Source organism: Jatropha curcas, chromosome 3 (genome assembly GCF_041381405.1).
Source record: "Jatropha curcas cultivar XTBG-Jc1 chromosome 3, XTBG_Jcur_1.0, whole genome shotgun sequence".
Taxonomy (NCBI): Eukaryota; Viridiplantae; Streptophyta; class Magnoliopsida; order Malpighiales; family Euphorbiaceae; genus Jatropha; species Jatropha curcas.
In genome coordinates this window covers 32,159,377-32,182,235 of record NC_143153.1, presented here as the reverse complement: position 1 = coordinate 32,182,235, position 22,859 = coordinate 32,159,377, and the positions used below count along the sequence as shown (strand labels likewise).

The 22,859-nt window shown below is 32.7% G+C and overlaps 3 protein-coding genes and 1 pseudogene across 3 annotated transcripts; all 4 read left to right on the top strand.

The window, feature by feature from the left end:
* The first annotated feature begins 122 nt into the window (after positions 1-122).
* LOC105647041 (non-specific lipid-transfer protein 13 pseudogene) lies at positions 123-541 on the top strand (annotated as a pseudogene).
* A 1,592-nt stretch (positions 542-2,133) lies between these two features.
* LOC105646908 (non-specific lipid-transfer protein 13) lies at positions 2,134-2,502 on the top strand. The gene has a single exon (XM_012232851.4). The coding sequence runs from the start codon at positions 2,134-2,136 to the stop codon at positions 2,500-2,502; it is 369 nt and encodes a 122-aa protein (XP_012088241.2).
* A 2,501-nt stretch (positions 2,503-5,003) lies between these two features.
* LOC105646907 (putative protein phosphatase 2C 58) lies at positions 5,004-7,455 on the top strand. The gene is made up of 5 exons (XM_089719408.1): positions 5,004-5,168; positions 5,838-6,083; positions 6,186-6,462; positions 6,778-6,932; positions 7,150-7,455. Exons 1-5 carry the CDS (start codon positions 5,130-5,132, stop codon positions 7,285-7,287), a joined length of 855 nt encoding a protein of 284 aa, XP_089575534.1. The 5' UTR covers positions 5,004-5,129; the 3' UTR covers positions 7,288-7,455.
* An 11,452-nt stretch (positions 7,456-18,907) lies between these two features.
* LOC149497954 (zinc finger CCCH domain-containing protein 2-like) lies at positions 18,908-20,588 on the top strand. The gene has a single exon (XM_089718644.1). It carries the CDS (start codon positions 19,137-19,139, stop codon positions 20,229-20,231), a length of 1,095 nt encoding a protein of 364 aa, XP_089574770.1. The 5' UTR covers positions 18,908-19,136; the 3' UTR covers positions 20,232-20,588.
* The last annotated feature ends 2,271 nt before the right edge of the window (positions 20,589-22,859 follow it).

Genomic DNA, 22,859 nt, shown 5'->3' with positions numbered 1-22,859 from the left:
AATTAAGCAATTTACGAAACATTTTCCGACAAGATTCAGTAATTCGCGGAGCATGATAGTTGCATGTAATAAAGCCAACTAAAAATATATTGATGTTTACTTATAAATATGGAAGCTTCACAACACAGGTATATCAGTAGCATTAAGACCACTACTAAATAAACTCTCTGCAAAAGAATTTCTGGAAATGACTCGCTTTGTTGGATATCTAATACTGAGCCTCCTAGTTACAGTGTTAAATGCGGTTGAGCTTCAATCACCGAACACAATGTGTGATACTGTGTATGATACATTCCCTTCTTGCCTGCCCTATATCACAGCCAGAGATAGTAAACCAACTGAAGAATGTTGTGAAACAGTTCACCAACTAAATGAAGAAGCAAAGCATGGAATTGGGCCGCGCTGGATTTGCCGGTGCATTGAATCCATTTCAAAGGCTACAGAAGATCGCTTTAATGCCACTCGTATCGATCAACTTCCGCTTCTTTGTGATACATATCTTAGTTTTCCGATTTCTGAGAATATGGACTGCAATAGGTAATTAATCAATCAATTTATTACATCTCTCTATCTATTTCTCAAAATTAAGGTAATATATTTGACTAATTACTGTTCTTGGCTGGCTGCAGGGTTAATTAAAAGGTTGGAGTTTGAAGGAACTTGCAGAATAACATATTGAGATGCTATAATTAGTTATTTATGTTAAGTGGATCAGAAAAGGAATAACATTGTAATGTTGATAATTAGATATGCTATAACATATGCTATAATTAATAAATAATCTGTTGATCAGGTCAGAAAATTGTAATGTTGATAATTAGATATGCTATAACATATGCTATAATTAGATAAATAATCTGATGATCAGGTCAGAAAATTGTAATGTCGAATGGCATTTTCAAAAAAAATTTCTGGATTTCAATTCCCTGCCTTAACTGTACCATATATAACAGTTAATGGAAGCCAATTCATAATTTTCCATTGCCGAAGTTTGAAGAAATAAACCTGTAATTTAAACGACACAAGTATTGAGCTTTCCAGAAATAAACCAACATGGTCAATAAGAAATAATTTTATACAGCATGATGAAAAAAATGTTGTTTAGTTACAAGCCAACTAAACAGTTTTGGGTTCAAAAATAAGAATAACAAGTTCCAATTTCTCAAGCCAATCTATCAGAAACAAAACTTCATGATAAAAGCAGTTGAAAAATTTTGCATAACTATATATTAAAATCACAAATGACTGCCCTTGTAGCATTTCTGATAATTATATAATCTTAGTTTCTGAATCAGCCATAAACGGAAAGATACAGTGTTTTTATTGATCTTTTGACTGTATTAGTATAGTTCAGCTCATGATGAATCAGATTGATCAATTAGATAGTGCAAGAAAAATAGAGTAACACACACATCTCTGTTAATAAAGATTGCTCCAAGTAAGTCGCTCCATTATCTGCTTTCTTAAAAGAGAAATCTAAACGGGAAATTTTTACCGAGTTTTTGTTTTTTTTAAAATTAATTTTCTTGTTTGAGAGTTGAATAAAAATGATGAAGTAAGTAGAAGAACTGCATTATGAACCTGATAAAATGGAGAAAGCACTCTCCAAGAAACTGCATAAAATGGAGAAAGCTCTCTCCAAGAAACTGCATTTTAATACTCTATAAGTGTAATAAAGACACATATACCCAAAAAAGAAAAAAAAAAAAGAATCATGTACTGTTTGGAATAATTTTAATGATTTTTATTCTTATTTTAAGCTCCCATTCTGATATTCCATAGCTAACCTACTGCAAGAGATCACAGCAAGAATACACAGTAATATCTCACGGTTTGCGAGATACAATTGAGTTACATTTTATTAAGGCTCTATTAGTGTTAGAAATCACAATTTTCAAGCAATAAGATCAGCAGAACTTTGCTTTTATACTTAATTTTCTATCACTTACCTTTAAACAACAAACACAAGCCATCTACCAAGTTTGTTGCGACAATTATCAGTGATTCCTGGAGAATGAGAACTGCATGGAAAGAGACCCACTAAACCTTCTCTTCAAGAACTGTTTTAACTATACATATAAGCATCAATACCAGCACTACTCGATAAAAAATCTAACATCAAAGAACTAGCAAATGGCTCGCATGGTTGGATATTTTTTAGTCACCCTATTCTTAGTTTCAGAATTGAGTATGGTTCAGCCTCAGCCACTTGGCAATGTGTGTCTTCCTGTTTACATTGAGTTCCCCTATTGCTTGGGTTTCCTCTGGGGACTTTACAAGGAGCCAGGTGGGTTATGTTGTGAAACTGTTAAAAGACTGAATTTATTGGCAAAGCAAGGACTCGGAGCAAAATATGTCTGCTGGTGCATCGAGAATATGACAAAGTGTATTGCTAAAACATCTCCATATCGGTTGAATGCTACTCGTATTAGTGAATTGCCAAAACTCTGCAATACGCATCTTAGTTTTCCTATTTCTGTGGCTATGGATTGCAGCAAGTAAATATTAATTTCCCCATCTCTCTCTCTTTCTTTTTATCTTCGAAACTGTGCATTTGATTAACAGCTTTTGTTGGGTTTTTGCAGGGAAAAATATATAAACTGAAGTTTGAGCAGCTTAGTATATATTAACTGATTTATGTTATTTACCTCAAGGAAGGACTCCAATGTGTAATGTTTAACTATATCTATGTATAGTTCTCATATGTATACAAATATGAATAAAGAATGAGCAAATCATTTCTTTTTTTTCAAATAAAAGTGATGATGTTTATTACAGAAAATCACTTAATAAAGCTTCAATGACAGAAGGAGGAGCTGTGAAAATCACTCTCCAAAACCTGATAAAGAACGATTCTTCTTTCCTAATAATAAAAAAGAAATGAACATTTCAACAATATTTTTCATATTGTTTAATTCCTCTTCTTTAAAACGAGACACGTGTGATTGTGTTGTGTGTATATAAAATATGCAGCAAACCAACCCATTTGATTGACAAAAGCCCTTCATTTATTTATTTTTTTTTTTTTTTCAACTTTTTGGTCCAAACGAGTATGCTACAAATTTTTAAATTACCCACAGCATTTTACAGATCATAGTTTTGTTTTTTTTTTTTTTTTTTTCCTTTTTTTTCTCTTTTCTTGTTTCTTTTTACTGTGATTGTGTGAATGCAATCATGATTCATATGTTACTTCAATGAATTGATTAAACAAATAGTTTAATCATTGGCACCTTTTCAACACTAGTTTGAGTGCCCAAATGAAAATCATCTCATTCACATCAAGAAAAATTAATTAAATGAATTTCACATGATAATTCCAATTAATTAAACAAATAGAATTTTGTTAAAAAAAAAAAAAAAATCTTTTTTCACTTTAATAAAGTTAAAGTGATTATGTTTAATTTGTGTATTTAATTTAATTAACTAACAATTAAGTGGTTGATATCATGACTGACGGTACACAAACTTTGAAATATACAATGCTTCAAAGTTCCATTTTTACCTATAAATAATTTGAGACAAATAACCACTCTCACTCTATTTTCTATTCTTATGTTCTTTTTTTTTTTTTTTTTTTGTTTACTCTTAAAATAAAAAAAATATATATATAAACTCATGGTGGAATCAACGAAAATCGACTACATTCTCTTGTGAATTTTATCTACAAAGAATATAAAACTTCAAATATAAAGATACGTGTATGAAAATACACCACTTTACATCCAAGTATAAAAATATGCGTACAAATAAAAAAAAATAAAATTATATATATATAATATATTCAATATATTAATGAAAATTATCAATATTAGGATGATAAATAAAGATTAAAACCTGAAATTTTTACTCTCTTTTAATTTTAAAAATAAAAGAGAAGTTAATCTTTATATGCTATATCAAATTAATCAAGAAAAAGAAACTAACTTAACTTGCACCCAACTTGTCAAATTGACTCTAACATTTCTTGTACAGAAAATGAAATTTGTAAACTTATGGATTCTTCCAAGAACAGAAACTGATAGATACCTTTTTTTATTTTTTTTTTTTTCATTTGTCCAAATTTGTGAAAAGTCAATTTAGGCATGCATATCATTAACAAAGCCAAAACTTCAGGGTATTCTAATAGTAATTTGAGATTAATTAATTTTAGAACTAGAAATTTCATTTGTTGGATTATCGCTATGATTATTCAGTCAACAACTAACAAGTTGTTGTAACAATTACATATGAGTTATAATTTGTTTTTACATTTTTATTTTATTAATAATATCTCGATCGATGATACTAAGACACAAATGGTTTTAAATTATATGGTTCTATTTATTACGATTAACTATCTCAATCTATACTGAACGCGTTTTATTTTATCAAATTTATTTTAGTTGGAATGAAAATCAAGTGGTTGAAGCTTAGAGATACGCATAAATATTTTGAAAATAATTCACAACTTTCTTCAAAAAATGATGGGTTATTCGAACTCGAGTAATTTATATGTATTTATTAATGGACTATAATAAGAAAATTATTAATTGAAAGACTCAAAATTTATCCATTGAAAAATTACATGTATATACATATATTCCTTAGAAAAAAACAATTACAACTTTTTTTCTCTTCAAAAATTATAGGGAGGGAGTGATGGGTTAGAAATATTGAAAAAAAGATTGAAAAAAGATTACAACTTTTTTCTTCAAAAATTATAAGAACAGCGCATGATTTGAACTCTGAATCGATTACATGTATTTATCTCTAGTGGCAGGAAAATGGTCAATCGAAGCACTCAATATTTACCCGTTGAAAGGCTTTCACTCGACAAGATATACAAAATACGGGGTCCAATCTGGATTCTGCCCATAGACTGGTATGGTTATGTCAGCAATCAAATCAAGCAAGTGCAATGGAGGCAAAAGAAGTCGTCGGCAAGAGCGCGTTGTTAGAAATGATCAAGAAAAGAACGCGGCGGATGTGTATAAATTCACCAGCAGCTCACGTGTTCTTTGGTCAAACTCCACCTATATATTTTAATTTTTGCATCTCTCTTGTTTCTTTCTGTATTATATCTCTCTCTTTCTTTAACCTTACCAATACTCTCTTTCTTGAAAACTCATTATTGGAACAAGACCTCGACCATGACTGGCACTGGCAAGGAAATTCTGCACAAGATGAAGGTTTGTTGGTGTTTCTTGATTTTCTTGTGTATGGTCATTTCCAGTTGCTTTAATGTGTTTAGCTTTTGTTATGTTTTATGACTATATAGAGTTCTTGTTTTACCTATGAAATTGAAGATTGGAGTCTTTGGTCAAATCCTGTATTACTAATAATTTTCAACTCCAGTGATGAGTAGTTCATGATTATTGTTTACTTTTCTATTGATAAGATTGTGAAGAAGGAAAGGTGCTGCCATTTAGTATTAGCTTTTCTTGAATTTGGTTATAGGTTTCTCTATTTCAAAGTTATGGAAATATAACAAAATTGAAGAATTGCTGACTTCTAACTGTTCATGGGCTGCAACTCAGATTGGAATTAAAGTTTGAGTATTTGAAAGAAAAATCTTGGTTGTCTGTTTCTGATTAACCTTACTTTCTTAGGTCAATCTTTTTTTCTTTTTTTTTAATTAACCTTCAAGTATACTTTTTAGTTCCTTTTTGTATACATAGACTAAAGCCAGATGCTTCCTGACCCTGTTATGACCCTCATCTTTGCAGTGCTTAAAAATTGCCAAGGGATACAGCCCTTTCTTTTTAATTTCTTGACCACTAAATTTCTGAATACCTTCTCATATATGATATATGAATCTCTAGACTCCTCTTTGATGAATTGGTTATATTCTTTGTCAGGTAAAAGCTGGATTTGGTTCGTCATCTGAGACTGGGAAAGGCAAAAGCAAACTGTCAAAGCATATTACACATGGTTATCACTTGGTAAAGGGAAAATCAAATCATGCCATGGAAGATTATGTAGTTTCCAATTTCAAGCAAGTAAACAACAATGAGTTGGGTTTATTTGCAATATTTGATGGTCATTTGGGTCATGACATTGCAAATTACTTGCAAACTCATTTGTTTGACAATATTTTGAAACAGGTACTTATATCAATTTATTGTATCTGGTTCATTAGCAGTGTCATGTCTATTTATCAAGAAAAAACATTTCTTTTTCTTATTTTCTTGCTCCCTTGCAAGCAGCACGACTTCTGGACTGATACAGAGAGTGCAATAAGGAGAGCTTATGATACTACAGATGCTGAAATATTGGAAAAAGCTTTTGTCTTGGGAAAAGGAGGATCAACTGCTGTTACAGCAATCCTCATCAATGGTCAGAAGTTGGTAGTAGCAAATGTGGGAGATTCTCGTGCTGTCATATGCAAGAATGGTGTGGCCAAACAACTATCCGTTGATCATGAGCCAAGCAAGGAAAAACCCATGATTGAGAGTCGTGGTGGTTTCGTATCAAACCTTCCTGGTAGGTAGAAATTTACAATTCAACAATACAATATTTTTCTATTTTACACACCAAGTAATTTTGCTTTAGGTTTCTGAATATGGTTGAGCAGCTGGTCCTTTTCTTTAGCTTTCTTTATGAAAGCTTGTATTTTGTGAATTTGTTGTTTCAATAGTAATTCAAGCATGTATTTGCTAGGAACAGATGGATTATTGGCCAGGTTTTTAGATTTAGACTATCATTTTGGTGGAAATCATACTAGGAAGAAAAGTAAAATAATATCTATTATAACCAGAAACAAGACTTAGAATAAATGTCTCACAATATTGTTTGTAGGGGATGTTCCTCGCGTTGACGGACAGCTAGCTGTAGCGAGGGCATTTGGTGATAAGAGCTTGAAGATACACCTTAGTTCTGAACCTGATGTGGCTCAAGAAACAGTTGATGATAATACAGAATTCATCATTCTGGCAAGTGATGGAATATGGAAGGTAAGTTAAACTCTCATTGTTTATTAATACCTTAATGTTGTCTTTATTACTCTGTAAGAAGGATGAGAAGATAAAGTTGTGAATGATGACCAGGGAATCAGAATAATGAATTATCAAATCTATTAGTCTCCAACCTCTGTTTTTGATGCCTTAGAAGTTAGAAGTGATATATCAAAGCTTAGGTTTATATTTCTAATATCTAATAAAATCTGGGCAGGTGATGTCAAACCAAGATGCAGTGGACACTATCAAAGACATAAAAGATGCTCATTCAGCTGCAAAGCACTTGATAGAGGAGGCAGTTTCAAGGAAAAGTAAAGATGACATATCGTGCATAGTTGTGAGATTTCAATGATAATATCTATGTACAATTGGAGTTTCGATGCTTTTAAAATGTGGAAATCACTAGTAAGATGTGTGTATACAGAAATTTGTTTCGTTTTTAGTTGTAGATCATTGGAACTATGCGCATTTTGTTGTGTGTACAATAGAGCAAATTAAAAAGATGCGAATTTTACTTGAACTTCTTTTCATTTGTTGAAGTTAGTGAAATTATATGAAGTGATTTCTTGTGCAAAAATGTAGTTGGATCATCATTTAGTTGTCTGGAGTTTATAAGCTTTAACTGTTGTATCAATTTTCTCACAAGTTAAGGCCCAGGAGCTGCAAATCCTATGTTGCAACATTTAACTTGTCAAAATTGTGGTTGCCACGATTGTGGTGTTTGGGTTGTGCCATTATGGCAGGCATTTTTAGTGCAGAAGTTAAATGAAATGATCGTGGAAATGTCTGAAGGTTGAAATAATTTTCATTTTTATGGGTATGCTGCGCTGTTGAAAGCGAATCTATGAACCTTTTTTGTTGCCCATTTTCTATTCAGCATATATTCATTCCTCAACTCAAGTGAGACTGGACTTGATCATAGCATTGGATCTTGCCTAGATAATGGGAAACTGTATTTTCTTGTCACCCGTTTAGAGAAATAATGATTTTTATTACTTGCCTGAACCGTTTGATGACAACAGTAGAAAAATGTTGATTATATAACTTTGATTCACTTTACATGATTCAATGGTAGCATATGGGTTACCAAGATACATATCGATTATTGCACTAGCAGGTAAACTCTTCTGGTAGCTGGCTTCTTCTTGTGTTAGCTAATTCTGCAGAAGAGAAAAGACAGTCAGTAGTGTGTATGTCTATGGGCATGTGTGAAAGAGAGGGGAAGGAAAGGCATACTTACATCTTACAGTTCCTGTCATTAGAAATTGGGAATCTAGGCTTCACTCTGCACTTGCTGGAAAGCCAGGGGATGCGAGAGGGATTCAACTTACCTTGATCATCGACCATGTCCTGAATGCACTGGCAAATTCTCTGTTTATCTTTCTTATGTCTTGCAATCTTATTGAGGTCTTTGAGCTGACTGCAACATCCCCATGAGGGTGTCGGTTCGATCCCACGTAGGAAATTCATGCATGGAAGGAAGTCCCGTGCTACATCTGCACAATTGGAATCTGTCCATTGCCGACCCTTGATTGATTCAGGTACTAAAGACAAAACTATCAGAAGCAGAACCTTATACCTCATTCCTCGCGTATAAAACATTTGAAGCTGTATTAAGTTCTTGCTGCAAATTGTCTATCCTTATGTAGTCGTTGGTTTGCTAAACAGACAGGCAGATTCAAATCATGTATATTTTATGCTCCTTGAATCACTCAAATCCTGAAAACTGTGTGCTATGAAGTGTGAACCATTAAGCAATTTGTTTTTTAAAGAAATGGGTTTTCTTCTAATCAAGTCATGGCATGAGAAATTCCTGATGGACACTTTGCAAAGAGGAGGCCTATGGAAGGCCCAAAATAAGAAACAGGAACAAAACTTCTGGCTTGTTACGGAATGAAGCGGCCTCCAAGAAAATTGGATTCTGACCAAGAAATTTCAGAAATGCTATAAACATTTTCAGTAGAAGGATTGCAGCTCTTTGTCTTCAGTAATCTCTAATCTTTAAATTAGAAATTTATTTTACTCTATTAACTTCCTCGAAATTGATTTTTTCTTATCCCTTCCAAGGGCTGAGATTGGATTTCAATGATAAAATGGAGATTGGGAGTAAATTTAACATCTTTTTGTTCAAATAAGAAGCATCTGAACGACATGTCGTTTGTTTGTCTCAGCAAAACGATTTGATGCTTGGCAAAAAACGACTTCATATATGGAATGGTAGAAATGACTTGATTAAGTGTTAAGTGGGCTATAGGAGATGAGTCTGAGCTGGTTAACAAACAATTTGGTTGGTTGATAGTTTCTAATTAAATTTGTATAAATTAGGATGGGATAGAAGATGGTTTCCATCTTAAAATGGTATTCCTACTTTAAGCTTGAGATGTAGACATGTAACACACGTCATGGCAACCGCCTTAAACGACAATTTTTCAGGAAAAGAAAAAATTTTAATGAATTTCTATCAGTATTTTCTCTGCATGCCAATTCAATATTTCTCCGTACAAATTTTCTTCACTTTTTTTTTTATTTACACCACACGTGTCTCTAACCCATTGGATTAAAGAAAATCATCTTGGTGCGTTAAACTCATTTCATAAAAGATTCCACTGATTTAACAACTATTTAATATTCGAGAGATTTTAAAATTTTCTTCGTTCATATAGTTTTGACCTATTGCTTAAGTGGCTTGAGCCTTTTTCATTTATACCAACTCCTATCGATAAATTTTTTTTCACTTTTATTGACATATAAATTAGAATTTTTTTTTAAATACGATACTTATTTTGTTCCGAAACTTGTTATTACCACGATTTATAAATAGTTTCTATAAATTAAATCTACGAATACACAACACAAAGTCTTTTTCCATGCATCGAACACCTGATTTTGTAGAAATGATTTGTTGAACTCAACTTTTCATGCTTAATTTCTTATTATTTTTTCTTAAAAAACAAATTATTTTGCTTTTAATTAAATTTTAATAAAGTGATGTACTGCTACTAACAATTATTCTAAAATCATTTTCATTATCCAGAGACAACCTTTTTGACTTGAGAAATTTTATAATACAGTTTTCTTAATCCTCTTTTTTTCCTCCTCTTGTACGTATGTGATGTGTCATTATGAGGAGAATATTGTCAAGCTTGGTTAAGACATTATTATTATTATAGCGAAATTTCAATTGCACTCTCATCTTTTAAATTGTTCTCTTCTGAATTATGACGTACTATAAGACAATGAAGATAATTCCACTACTTATCCTCCATTAATTTGTCCTTATTGCCCTTCGTTCCTACTTAAATTTTTTTTTTCTCCCCAAAATTATGTTTCTTAATTAATTTAATTTGTTTGTGGTTTATTTTGCTTGGTTAGTAATTTATTCAACATTTAACTTATTTGATCAGACAATAATAAAATAAATTTATTTATCTGAATTAAATCAATAAGTTATTTTACTGAACATCAAATAAAGCAGTAAGTTTATTTTATTAATTCAGCTCAAATAAATAGTGAAATGCTGAATCAAGTTTGATACGGTAAAATAACATCAATTGAAGCAGTAAATTTATTTATCTGAAGTGAATCGATATGTTGTTTTACTTAACATTAAGTGTATTTACAATAAGAACATCGCATTATTCTTTATCTCTCTTTCAAAACCTAAAACTTAAAACCTTTCTTTTCTTCTTTTATTTCGTTTTTTTTTTTTAAATAATTTTTTAGATTTGTAAACTGATCTGAATTATTGTCTCCAAATATGAGGATATCTTTATCTGATGTCTTTTATTATTTGGATAGTTATACAGAAAGAAATACAGATTTTCTATCCAATAAAAGAAATAAATTTGAATGTACTCATATCGGACTTGTAGAAAGACCATAGAGTCGAACAATGGCTATGAATAGCCACCAAGTGGAGCAAGCGATCATCTATAGCTCAAATATTATGCTCTGTCAACTCGATCAGATACTTCAAATCAAGATTGTGTTTTTTTATTATTTGTACAAGGGAGTTTATTATTAGACTTTATATATAAAAATCTATAAATGTATTGGTTTATATTATATATATATATATATATATATATATATATATATATATATATATATATATATATATATATTTTTTTTTTTTTATGCAAAAGATATTTTTTATTTTATTTATATCTCAAATATTGAGTCCCTATAGCCTCTAAAAGTACAATTCCTTTAATCAAAGGAGGCAAAGAATTAAAAGAGGTAAAAGAAAGAGAAGTATAGTGAAGTCTATGATGAGTGGCCAAAAGATGTGCAGCTTGATTTCCTTCACGACATATGTGATGAATGGAAGAAGAGTGAAGATGCAACAAATCAGCAACACGCTGCAAGACCGAAAGACCTGCTCTAATCCACTGTGTCCGATTAACATGTGTAACTAGTTCCAGACAATCCATTTCCACCTGGATGGGATAAAAACCTTTATCAATACTCCAAGAAAGCCCCCAAATCAAAGCTTTAAGCTCGGCATCATAAGCTGTCCTGGCATCAATCGGGAAACAAGCGGCAGCAACAAAATTACCATGGCTGTTTCGGAGGATAGCACCCCCGGATGCTGAAAATTTGTTGAAAGATGCATCAATATTCAGTTTATAGCAATCTTGCCTAGGCCGAATCCAAGTAATAATCATTGGTTTTAATTTTTGTTTGCCAAAAGAAGCCGAAATGAAGTGGTAATCATATTTTGCCGGCCAGGTTGCTGCAAATTTCTTATCAGAATTGACAATGCTCCAGTTTAATAGCAACCTACTGATATCTTGTAAAAGGAGGTCTGGAAAGCAAGCTTCATTACCCCAAGTATACTTACAATACATTTTCCACACAGTCCATACAATTACCTGTGGTACCAAGCGCCTAAGCTTACCCATAGCCGAATCGGGTCTGTCACAAAGCCACCAAAAAATCAATGCTTGCCGTAGAGAATTTTGTAGCTCAAGATTATCTAGGAAAAAAGAGCCGAAGTAATTCCAAAGTTTAGCAATGATGGGGCAGAAATAAAAAAGGTGGTCAGCAGTGGTCTCTGACTTGAAACAAAATGGGCACCGGGATGGACCATAAATCCCAAACAATTGGAGACGTCGCGGCAAAGGTAAAGCTCCCCTGAGGAGTTTCCATGTAAAAATGGAAAGCTTAAGTGGGAAAGATGAGTCCCAAATAGCATTGCTTGAAAGGCAAGAAGCTTTGCTCTCTCTAACACAATTGTAGGCTGAAGCAAGAGTAAATTGGCCAGTCCTTTCTCCTCGCCACACCATATTATTATCTGCAAAATCAACAAGTGAGCAAGCAAGAGAGTGAACTTGACAAATCCGTTTCCAAGTGCAAGAGTTGATAAGTTGATAGTGCATATCTCCCTGCCTATGATATTTTTGGAGCATATAGATAGCCCACAAAGAATTCCTCTGCATATAAGTCCACCAGATTTTGAGCGAATAGGCTTTCTGTAAAGAATGAAGAGATCTTAACCCCAGTCCTCCTTCCTTAGTTGGGAAACACATATCATGATAACTGACCCAGTGATATTTCGAATGATCCACATCACTACCCCAGAAAAAAGTAGCCATTTTGCGATCCAATAAGCTCAATATTTTTTTGGGCAACGCCATGGCCCCCATTATGTGCAAAGGAATGGAATTTAGAACATGCTTGAGCAATAATAAACGGCCACCCGGAGAGAGGATCTTTTTTATCCAACCTGTAAGCTTTGATTCGACTTTCTGCAAAAGGCCACTGCAATACTGAGCTCTATTAATACCTTGATAGATTGGTGCACCAAGATATGTAAAAGGGAAGGGTCTCCTTTTAATGCTCAAAGCATCTTGAATACGAGAAACCTTATCCTGAGAGACATTCTTAGAACAATAGAAAGAGCTTTTGTCGAAATTGATCAATTGCCCAGAAGCTGCCTGATATGAAATCAAAAATTTCTTGAGATTTGAAATGCTTATGGCATCCCCTTTAAGAAAAATCAACAAGTCATCTGCAAAAGAAAGATGAGAAACTATAGTGCAATGTCTCGCCAGTTTATAAGGTGAAATTGTTCCCGCAGCCATTAAATGATTGAGACCCCGAGTAAAGCTTTCAGAAGCTAAAATGAACAGATATGGTGACAATGGATCTCCCTGTTTAACTCCTCTAGTCGGTTGAAAGAATCCGTAAGGAACTCCATTAATCAACACAGAAAGCCGGGTAGAAGCAAGATTGCTCATAATAATATTGATCATATGAGCGGAGAAGCCAAATCTTACCAGAACTGCTTCTAAAAACTTCCAATCCACCCTGTCAAATGCTTTAGCCATATCTAACTTGATGGCTAGATTGTGTCCCCTCGATGCTCTATCAATTTCATGAACCATCTCATTAGCAAGCATTATCTGAGCATGAATTGAGCGACCCCTCATGAAACCTGCTTGCTCTCTAGAAATCAAAGAGTCTAGCAAAGGAGAGATTCGATTTGCCAAAATGCGGGTACATACTTTGCTGATAAAATTTGTAAGGCATATAGGTCTATACTGATTGAAGGAAGAAGGATTTTCCACTTTCGGAATAAGAATAATCTGAGCACTACCAAAGGCTTTCGGAATGGGCAAACCCAAGAAAAACTCCTTCACTGCACTACACACATCCCACTGTATTATCTCCCAACACTCTCTGTAGAATCTTCCATCAAAACCATCGGGTCCAGGAGCACTATTCGGATTAAGCTGCCAAATAGCATGTTTTATCTCATCATCAGTTGGTGATCTTTCAAGGTTTTTGTTATTCTCCTCAGTAACCAAGGATGGTAAGTAGTCCAGAAGAGGTTGATAAATCTGCTGAGTATCACTGCACTTGAAGAGAGAAGAAAAAAAAGTGACAGCTTTCGCACCCAAATCAGCTTGATTAGAAATCCATGTTCCTTCCTCAGTCTTGATAGAGGAAATACGATGAATTCTCCTAGCCATCTTCACATAATTATAGAAAAATTTTGTATTTGAATCACCATCAGCGAGCCATTTAATATGAGCTTTTTGCTTCCAGAAGGTCTCCTCAATCTTAAGCTTTCTAATCAAGTCACACTGTTTCTCCTGCCAGACTTTCCTGTTGTGCGATGAAGGGGTTGTATCAAAAGTAGCTTCAGCTAATTCCACTTCCTTTTCAGCTTCTTGAACTGCATCAAAAATATTGCCAAAAGTATTTTTTTTCCATTCTCTAATTGCCTTTTTCAAAGCAAATAACTTAAGACAAAGTCCACGCATGCCTCCCCCATAGAAATTCAAATTCCAGGTGGTACGAACCATAGGAAGGAAAGTAGGATGAGAAAGCCACATATGTTGGAATTTAAAAGCCTTTGGAAAATTGAAATCAGCCTTATTACATATAAGCAGAAGAGGAGAATGATCCGAAGTAGCTCTACTCAAATGCCTGACACTCAGATCTTCAAAACAGTCTAAAAAAGCAGTATTCACCAAAAACCGATCTAGCCTCTCCCACACTCTACCATTACTACGAACACCATTCCAGGTAAATTTGGAACCATGAAATGGAACATCAATAAGGCCACAATCATTAGAAGTATCAACAAAGTCTTGCATGCTAAGTAAATTAGGAGTTGAGTTACCTCTATAATCTGCCAAAGTTTTAATTGCGTTGAAGTCGCCCCCAACTATCCATGGACCAACAGTATCACGGCTCAATCTAAGAAGACGAGACCAAAGAGTGCTCCTTTGAGCACGTGAGTGATACCCATACACAGCAGATAGATTAATGGTGATCGCAAGGGAATGAATAAAAGCAGAACAGCTCAATATTTGAATATCATCCACAAAATTAGAAAGTTGCAGAAAACTATCTTTCCATAGTATCCATATCTTGTTGTTTCCACTCGAATAAACATTGTCAAATCCAAGTTTAGAGGCATAAAAATAATTTTTACCTGCATCGACCATGGGTTCAATCACAAAAAGCAGAAAAATGTGATGAGTGCGGCAAAGCCGAATCAAGCGATTAGAAGAAGATGGAAGACCTCTAAGATTCCAGCTCAATATATTCATTAGGTCGGATGCAATCAGAGGAAGCTTGAGTTTGCTTTTGACGCCGTGTAGGCTTGAGAAGCTCAATAGCTGTTTTGACTTTACGGTTGCGCTGTTTCTTCATCACCTTAATAAATCCCAAACCAGATGATGACTCAAAATTACCATTGACATTACCAGCGGAAAGTTTTTCAGCAATCATTGAACCAGCTTTTTTGAGATCATCAACGTTAGCAGTAAGTTCTGAATCACTGCGATCCCCTTCTGACAAATATCCCAAAGAAGAACATTTATTATTAACTTCACCAATGTCAACATCAGACGGGCAAGATACCTTTTCAGCACCATGAGTCGAAACTAAAGGAGCACTGTCCAACAAGACACTGTCTGTTGGCAAAATTTGAATAGCAGAATTGTTCTGCGACGAAGAGGGGGCAGACGTAGTGGACACCTTCTGATCATCTGAACTAATTTTAGGAGGAGGAGGGTCTGCTGAGGACACAACTATAGCATCAATGGAATTCTGATTTTGAAACTCTGTCGAAGGAGGCTGTTTCTTGGGGACCCAAACTTGAGCTTGAGATGGTTCAATAACATTCTTAACAGGCTCAATAAATTGATTTGGCACATTACTGGTAGAAGCCATCCTACAGGTGGAACTGTCATGACCCAATTTCATACATGATAGACAAAACTTAGGAAGATTCTCATATTCGATAGCTTGGAAAAAACCGGAATTTCCATTCCCAATCCAAATACGTTGAGGCAAATCAGTAGAGATATCTAACTCAACACATACCCTTGCAATCGAAGGCCGAACTAATGAAGCAGTGGAGGCATCTACCTTCAAAGGTCTGCCAATTAATTCAACAATAGAATATAAAGCCTCTTTGTCAAAAAAATGAATGGGGAGCCCTGGAAGAGAAACCCAGATTGGGGCAATAGAGCTATCGACATCTGGTCGAAAAGAGGCAGACCATTTGGAGACTCTCATAGAGAATCCATTAAAAAACCAAGTCTGACGAAGCCAACAACGGAGAAAATCCTCCTCAAAAACAAAGTTAATCAAAATATGATTCGAATCAATTAAACCCAAAGTAAAATCTCCTTTAAAACCAATCAAATCAAAAGCTTTCTTCAAAGCCTGCATAGAAGGTCTTCCAAACATAAAAGCTCCAATCAAAGCATATCGATATGGGAGAGATAGTTTCTGAATATCATCTTCAGTGAAATTTACAGCAGGAAAACCCTTAAACTTGCTAGGAGTTTTAGATGATAACCTCTTATTTTTGTCGATGGAAGCAAAAGATCTAAGATCCTCAATTGTTTTCGGACTGAAAGATTGGCCAGTGAGTGCAAATGCAAAACTCCGGCCAGCCACCCCCTGTGGGGTCGCCTCCGGTGGTGAGCTTGAAAGGGGGGCTATGATTGGAAGAAGATGGGCCACCAAACAAAAATATTGTTGCTGGAGTGTGCTTTCAGTGATGAAACCAAAGCATCTGCCTTAGTGATAATAACGCACTGCCAGAAATCAAGCGCGCATACACACACACAACACTGCCAGAAATTTTATTATATTTTTTTTTTTTTTTTCGGAGACAGAGGTGATGTTCGCCAGAGAGACAACCGGAGGTGGCGAAGCTGCGACTGGCGGCGCTTTAGAGGCTTGTCGAACTGACTGTGGATCTGATCTACAGATGCTTAGCAGAGAGAGCTTGTGGTTCAGATACAATCTTATTGCGAAATTTCATCGAATATGAACCAACCAGGAAAATTATTGAGCTGAAATTACAGATCGGCGAAGAAGAAACCAACCAGAGAGTTGTGGTTACCCATCAAAGCTTTACAATTTGCAAACTACTTGAAAAGCTACCCATCAAAGCTTTACAATTTGCAAACTAGCTAGAAAGGTTACCCGTATACATGAAAGTATACTCTAAACCTTTACAATTTGCAAACTATCTCATATACTGCGCAAACAAATCAGAGTAAAGACAGCCACAGCAATGACAATAGCAGGTATTTTGGAATCTTCACAGATCCTCCAAGCTGTATTGATGAACAAACCCACTGTTGCTGGTATCCTAGTGCTCTGGTACCAACAAAAAACAGAGAATAGAAATATTTCTTCAAAAGTTGATTTGTAGCGTTTGGATGGGAAGAGCCATATAGAAAACCAAGAACTTGATAGGATAGCAAATAGAAGCCACAAAATAGTATTAGCAAATGACTAAGCTACCCTCAAAAATATGAGCAGCGTTATTAGCTTATTTAGAGAAGAATGTATTAGTGACTGTTGGGTTAATTTTATATTATAGCAAAAATTATCCTCATTTCACAGGCCAGGCCCAGATAATCTTGGGTCTAAACCTTTTTTTTTTTAGGTCCAGGTCACATCAGATTTGAATTGTTTTCATGTCCTACTTATCTAAATTAATTATTTAGTTCTTGAATGATTAAGTTATTTTTGGTTTGATAAACTCATTGATTTATCTCTAAAATTTAATATAATTTAACTATATATTCTATAACATTTTATTATTTAGTTTCTCATTTGCTAATTTAATATAGTCACTCCTTGATATTCTGAAAGAGCTAAAATTTTAACTTTGTGTCAAAACTTACGAATCGAGAGACAGTTTCAGATAGACAGTTTTTATGAGACGGACTCCTAAAAAGTAACGGAGGCATGCAAAGATTTCCTCAGCCAGTCGGAAATTGGCCCTCGAATGCAAAGTGACTATATAATTTAATAAATTAAACTTTAATGATGAATTAGTGATTTTGCTAAATAGTAGGAATGTGACAGTAATTTAATTAAAATTTAAGAGTCCAAATAGTTAATTATTTAATTAAATAAAAATATTTTTTAAAAAAATAATTTTGTTTTTATTTATTAGAAAATTTGATTTTCAAATAAGTTAGAATTTGTTTGTTGGTCTTAGACCCAATTGGGTAACAAAAAACTACTTGCTTAAGCCGACATTTTGCATACCTTTGAAGTTTTTGTTTCTAGTAAAAATCTATACCGACTATTGTTTTAGATCTTTATCTAGTCCCGTTTAAATCATTAGAACTAAATTTTTTTTCTTACAATAGTAATAATTATAATATAATAAAAAATATTCATTAAAGTATTCAATTTAATTTCTTTTTTTTTTGAAAGGAATTCGATTTATTTTTTTTAATATTGTAAAGAATGATTCATACATCACCTAATAAAGAGTATTACATTTTTCAAGAAATGTTTAGTATTATTGAAATTTAAAAAAATTTTAACCTCTAATTAATTTTATAAGATTGATATTATTCTATCTATCCTATAAGATCATTACACGCGTCTAAAGAATCAATTAATTTTTTTAAATTACTAAAAATCAAAAATAATTTAATTAAATTACTTTTATTTTAAAATCAAAAGTAACTTGTAAAAATAATTAATATATCTTCCATAAGTAGGAAAAATTATAACACGGTTCCTTTATTTTAAGAAATAAAATTAATTACTCTTTTGTATTTTTGAAAATGTATTAAAATTTCTCTGTAATCACTTCTGTCAAAATATAAGGTTCTTCTATTTTTTTATATCTTTTATATTAAGTGTCTTAATAAAATGTCAAAAATACTTTTTATCTTTTCTACCTTTTGTATATTTTTAAAAATTAATTATATTTTTTATACTAAAAAAATTGTATTATAAATTTTCTCGTAAAATAAAAATAACATAATATTGAGGACGAATTATATTTTGAGACAAAATAATTATTCTGAAAGAAGGAGGAAGTGATAGTATATAGTCCTCAAGTCGTACCATAATTACTCAAACAAAAATCCAAAAACTTAATAAAAATATACTATAATTTAACTTTAACAAAGCCAAAGCCAAATCCAAACACATATCAATGCATTGTATGCTATGAGTTGTGAGAAGTTGCCACCTACTCCTTTTTGCATGTTCATCCCAAATGCTACTATGCCACGCATCTCTACCCTCCATACCTCACCCTTTCTCCTTCTCTCTCTCTAACCACCTATATATCTCAGCCCCACCCTTTGTTCCCTTCTCCATCAACACTCCCTTCATGCCCTTCTTCATCTAAATCATCAATCTCTCCTCCAATTCTTTTTACTTTTCTTTTTACCATATTAATTGACGATGAGCACCGTTTGTGCTGAGCAACACAAGCTCTACCCCTCCCATCAACTCTTTTCCTGCAAGAAACCCTTTAAAGATCTTGAAATTCCTCCAAGAAAACTCTTTTCCAAGAAAATCCTTCAAGAAAATCCTGATATGTCCCCTTTTGACTCTACTCTTCGTAAATTCATTCTTTTCAATGACTCCAACAATGGTGATCATAGTAATTCGCATGAGAAACTTTCCAATGAGGATCTTGATCCATACTCATCTGACCATTTCCGTATGTATGAGTTCAAAGTCCGCCGATGCACGCGCAGCCGCAGCCACGACTGGACAGACTGTCCTTTTGCTCATCCAGGGGAAAAGGCTCGCCGGCGAGATCCGCGGAAGTATCACTACTCGGGTGCCGTTTGTCCAGAGTTCAGGCGTGGGGGTTGCAGTCGCGGAGACACCTGTGAATTTGCTCATGGTGTGTTCGAGTGTTGGCTTCATCCCTCCCGCTATAGAACTGAAGCTTGTAAAGAGGGCAAGAATTGCAAGCGAAAGATTTGCTTTTTCGCTCACTCGCCTCAACAACTTCGCATTCTACCTGAAGTTTCTTCCGATACTATAAAGTATGATAAGAGCTTGGCTTCACCTTGTTCTTCTCTTAACCATGGCCATTGTTGCTGCTTGTCTTGTCACTCTGTAATTTCGTCCCCTACTTCTACTTTACTGGGTATGTCCCATATCTCACCGCCATTGTCACCGTCATGGTCACCATCACCGCCTCTATCTCCGGTGAAATGCCATGGATTTTCACGATACAGTGATCGATTGAGCAAGCCAAGGTCTGGATTAATTAGCTATAAAGATGTGCTTACGGAGCTAATGTCATCTTTAGAGGCCATGAATTTCAATGATGCTTCTTTAAGCGAAGACCAGCAGCAACAGACACAGATGATTCTTTCACCTTCAACTTCAAACCCATCTGGGTTATCTAGGAATTTTTGGAACGGAGATTGTTCAAGAAATGAATCAATTGATGAGAAGATTAACAATAATAATGGAGGTGGATTGGTGGGTAATCTTGATCATCCAGATCTTGGATGGGTTAATGAGCTTTTGATGTAGATGATGATGATGATGATGACTGACTAATTGAGGGTTTAAAGTGATTGGAACCATGGATGTGTACATAAACTTGCACCAGCCGTATATATAATAACCACTATATATATGAGATTTGGTGTGTAAATTATTGTTTTCATTTCAAGTTGTTCAATTATCATCAATCTTTTCTTTTTTTCTTTTTTTTTTTTTAATTTGTAAAATTATGTTGTTGGTGTAGTTTAATCTTTGATGGGTTCTTTTTTTGTAATTCAAGTTAAAGTTTTTTTTTTTTTTTTCTTCTCTTGAAGAAGAGAATTCGTTTGTCTTTCATGTTTGATAAAGTTGATTAATGAAATTATCCATTTCTACTTTGTTCAAGTCTTTATTAGGGTTTTTGGATTTTAATTAATTGGTAATTGTTGTTTAATTAAATGAATTTAAATTGTGATGTTTATCAATAAATAAAATACATCTTATTGGAAGGATTTAGGAGCTATGAGGAAAATAAATAAAAAAATTATTTCTATCCCTATGAAGTGATTTATTAGATTTAATCTTTAATTAATTAATTAATTAATTGTGATTTGATTAATTAGTGGATAATTGGATGGATTAAAGGATATTATTTGAGATCTGAATCCGTAAGGTGGCAAAGAATAAGAGTGTTACGTGGCAAGCATGCATCAAGTGAGTATATTTTGATGATTTGAGGATTCTTGGGCAAAGGGTTGATCTCATCTGTCAGAAATTTTTGGCTTGCCTTTCTCTGCAAATCTCTCGCATTAAGCTGTATCATTCTTGTATAACTGAAATCATTTTTTGGTTTTATTCTCGTTTTATTTTTGGGTGAATTTAAGAATATTTAAATTATATTTATTAAATACTTCAATTTATAAAAATATAACGCCTATTTTGATTAAAAATGTTCCAACTATTGCATTTCGTTACTTTCCTGTCTCGAAATATAAGTCCGTTTAATATTTTGCAACGACGATAAGGAAGATATGATCAAATCTCATATTAAAAGTAACTTTGTAAAAATAGCGATCATATTTGAAATAATAATAATAATATTAGAAACATATCATTTATTATTATTTAAAATGTATTAAAAAACGATCTGTTTAGTATTTTTATCTCTTTTAGAAGATGTAAAAAATGAAAAATTTATTATTATTTAAAATGTATTAAAAAACGATCTATTTGATATTCTTATCTCTTTTAGAAGATATAAAGAATGAAAAGTCTCGGATTTAAATCCTCGATACATATCGAAGCATTTATTATGGATATGCCTTCCACGTGAGAGTAGTACCATTTCTGATGCACAAACAAGTTGAAGCAAAGGCAAATCCAGCTACTAACTTCATTTTGGTATAAGAAGACAAAAGTTCTTTTTCTAAAAGAAAAAATTGCTTATACAATTTTATATTTGATCTAAAAGTATATTAAAGTAAAATCATTTTAACAGTGATAATTCTATTTTTATAAATAAAGTTGATATGAAAAATACAATTTTTTACCTGTTCAATGAGTAAATTAAAAGGAACAATGGATGAGGTAGGAGACATTGATGTGCATTTATCAATGCCAACAACTCCTGCTATTCATATTTCACATTGATGTTCTTTTTATCTAAGCATTTATTGGAGAGTATCGTCTCAAATCTCTAGGCCACATTATTATTATTATTATTTTGAAATAAAACTCAATTTGATCGATAAACTTATTTAATATAATTAAAAAAAAAAGTTAAATTTGATATTTTGGATTAATTTAAATCCTAAATTTATTTAAAATGATAAAAAAAATCAAAATTAACTTTTTAGGCCAATTTAATTCTTAAACTTGTTTTAATATTTTTTGACAAATTAATAAATTGATTTAATTTAATAGAATTGATTTTTCTTCCCTATTTTTTCTGTAATAAAAATACCCTATCAAATTTTTCTAACACTTTTGAATTGAAGTTTAAATTCATAAAAGCGTCATGTTTGCAACACAATAAATTTATAAATATGTAATATCACTTTAATATGTTCAACACGAGAAATATATGAATTTCATATCAATTTTAAAATATTTAAATTAATATATATTTATAAATTTAAAATTATTGGTCAACGTAAAGAGGATATAATATATTTTTTATATGGTTTTCTTTTATTTCATATTTAATTAATTTTTTTCATATATTATATAACTCGATCCCAACTATAATCTTAAATGCACGGTTAAATTAATAAAAAATATTAAGTCTGATCTTTTTAATTATTTTTAAATAAATTTAAGGCGTAAATTGACTCACAATCTCAAATATGATCTTTTTAATTATTTTAAATAAATTTAGGAGTCAAATTGACCGAAAAGGTCAAATCTGACATTTTTAATCCCGCTAAACAAGTTTAGGGGTAAAATTAACCTTTATTCTTTATTATTTTAGTACTTTTTCCATCTCAAAATATAAGTGGCTTAAATTATTTTACAGTGATTATTTTGCTTCATAATATAAATCATTTTAAATATTTTAAAAAGTAATAAATGATATTTTTCTAATATTAATCTTATTTATTTAGATACAACATTTATTTTCACAAATAATTAATTATTTTTTAATCGCATATTTATATTTATAAATACAGGAAATAA

Excerpts from the sequence above, each read along its gene's own strand:
- LOC105646908 (XM_012232851.4), top strand. The coding sequence starts at position 2,134 with ATGGCTCGCATGGTTGGATATTTTTTAGTCACCCTATTCTTAGTTTCA.
- LOC105646907 (XM_089719408.1), top strand. The coding sequence starts at position 5,130 with ATGACTGGCACTGGCAAGGAAATTCTGCACAAGATGAAG. Across the intron at positions 5,169-5,837 it reads AAATTCTGCACAAGATGAAG|GTAAAAGCTGGATTTGGTTC; the intron begins GTTTGTTGGTGT and ends ATTCTTTGTCAG. Across the intron at positions 6,463-6,777 it reads TTTCGTATCAAACCTTCCTG|GGGATGTTCCTCGCGTTGAC; the intron begins GTAGGTAGAAAT and ends TATTGTTTGTAG.
- LOC149497954 (XM_089718644.1), top strand. The coding sequence starts at position 19,137 with ATGAGCACCGTTTGTGCTGAGCAACACAAGCTCTACCCCTCCCATCAA.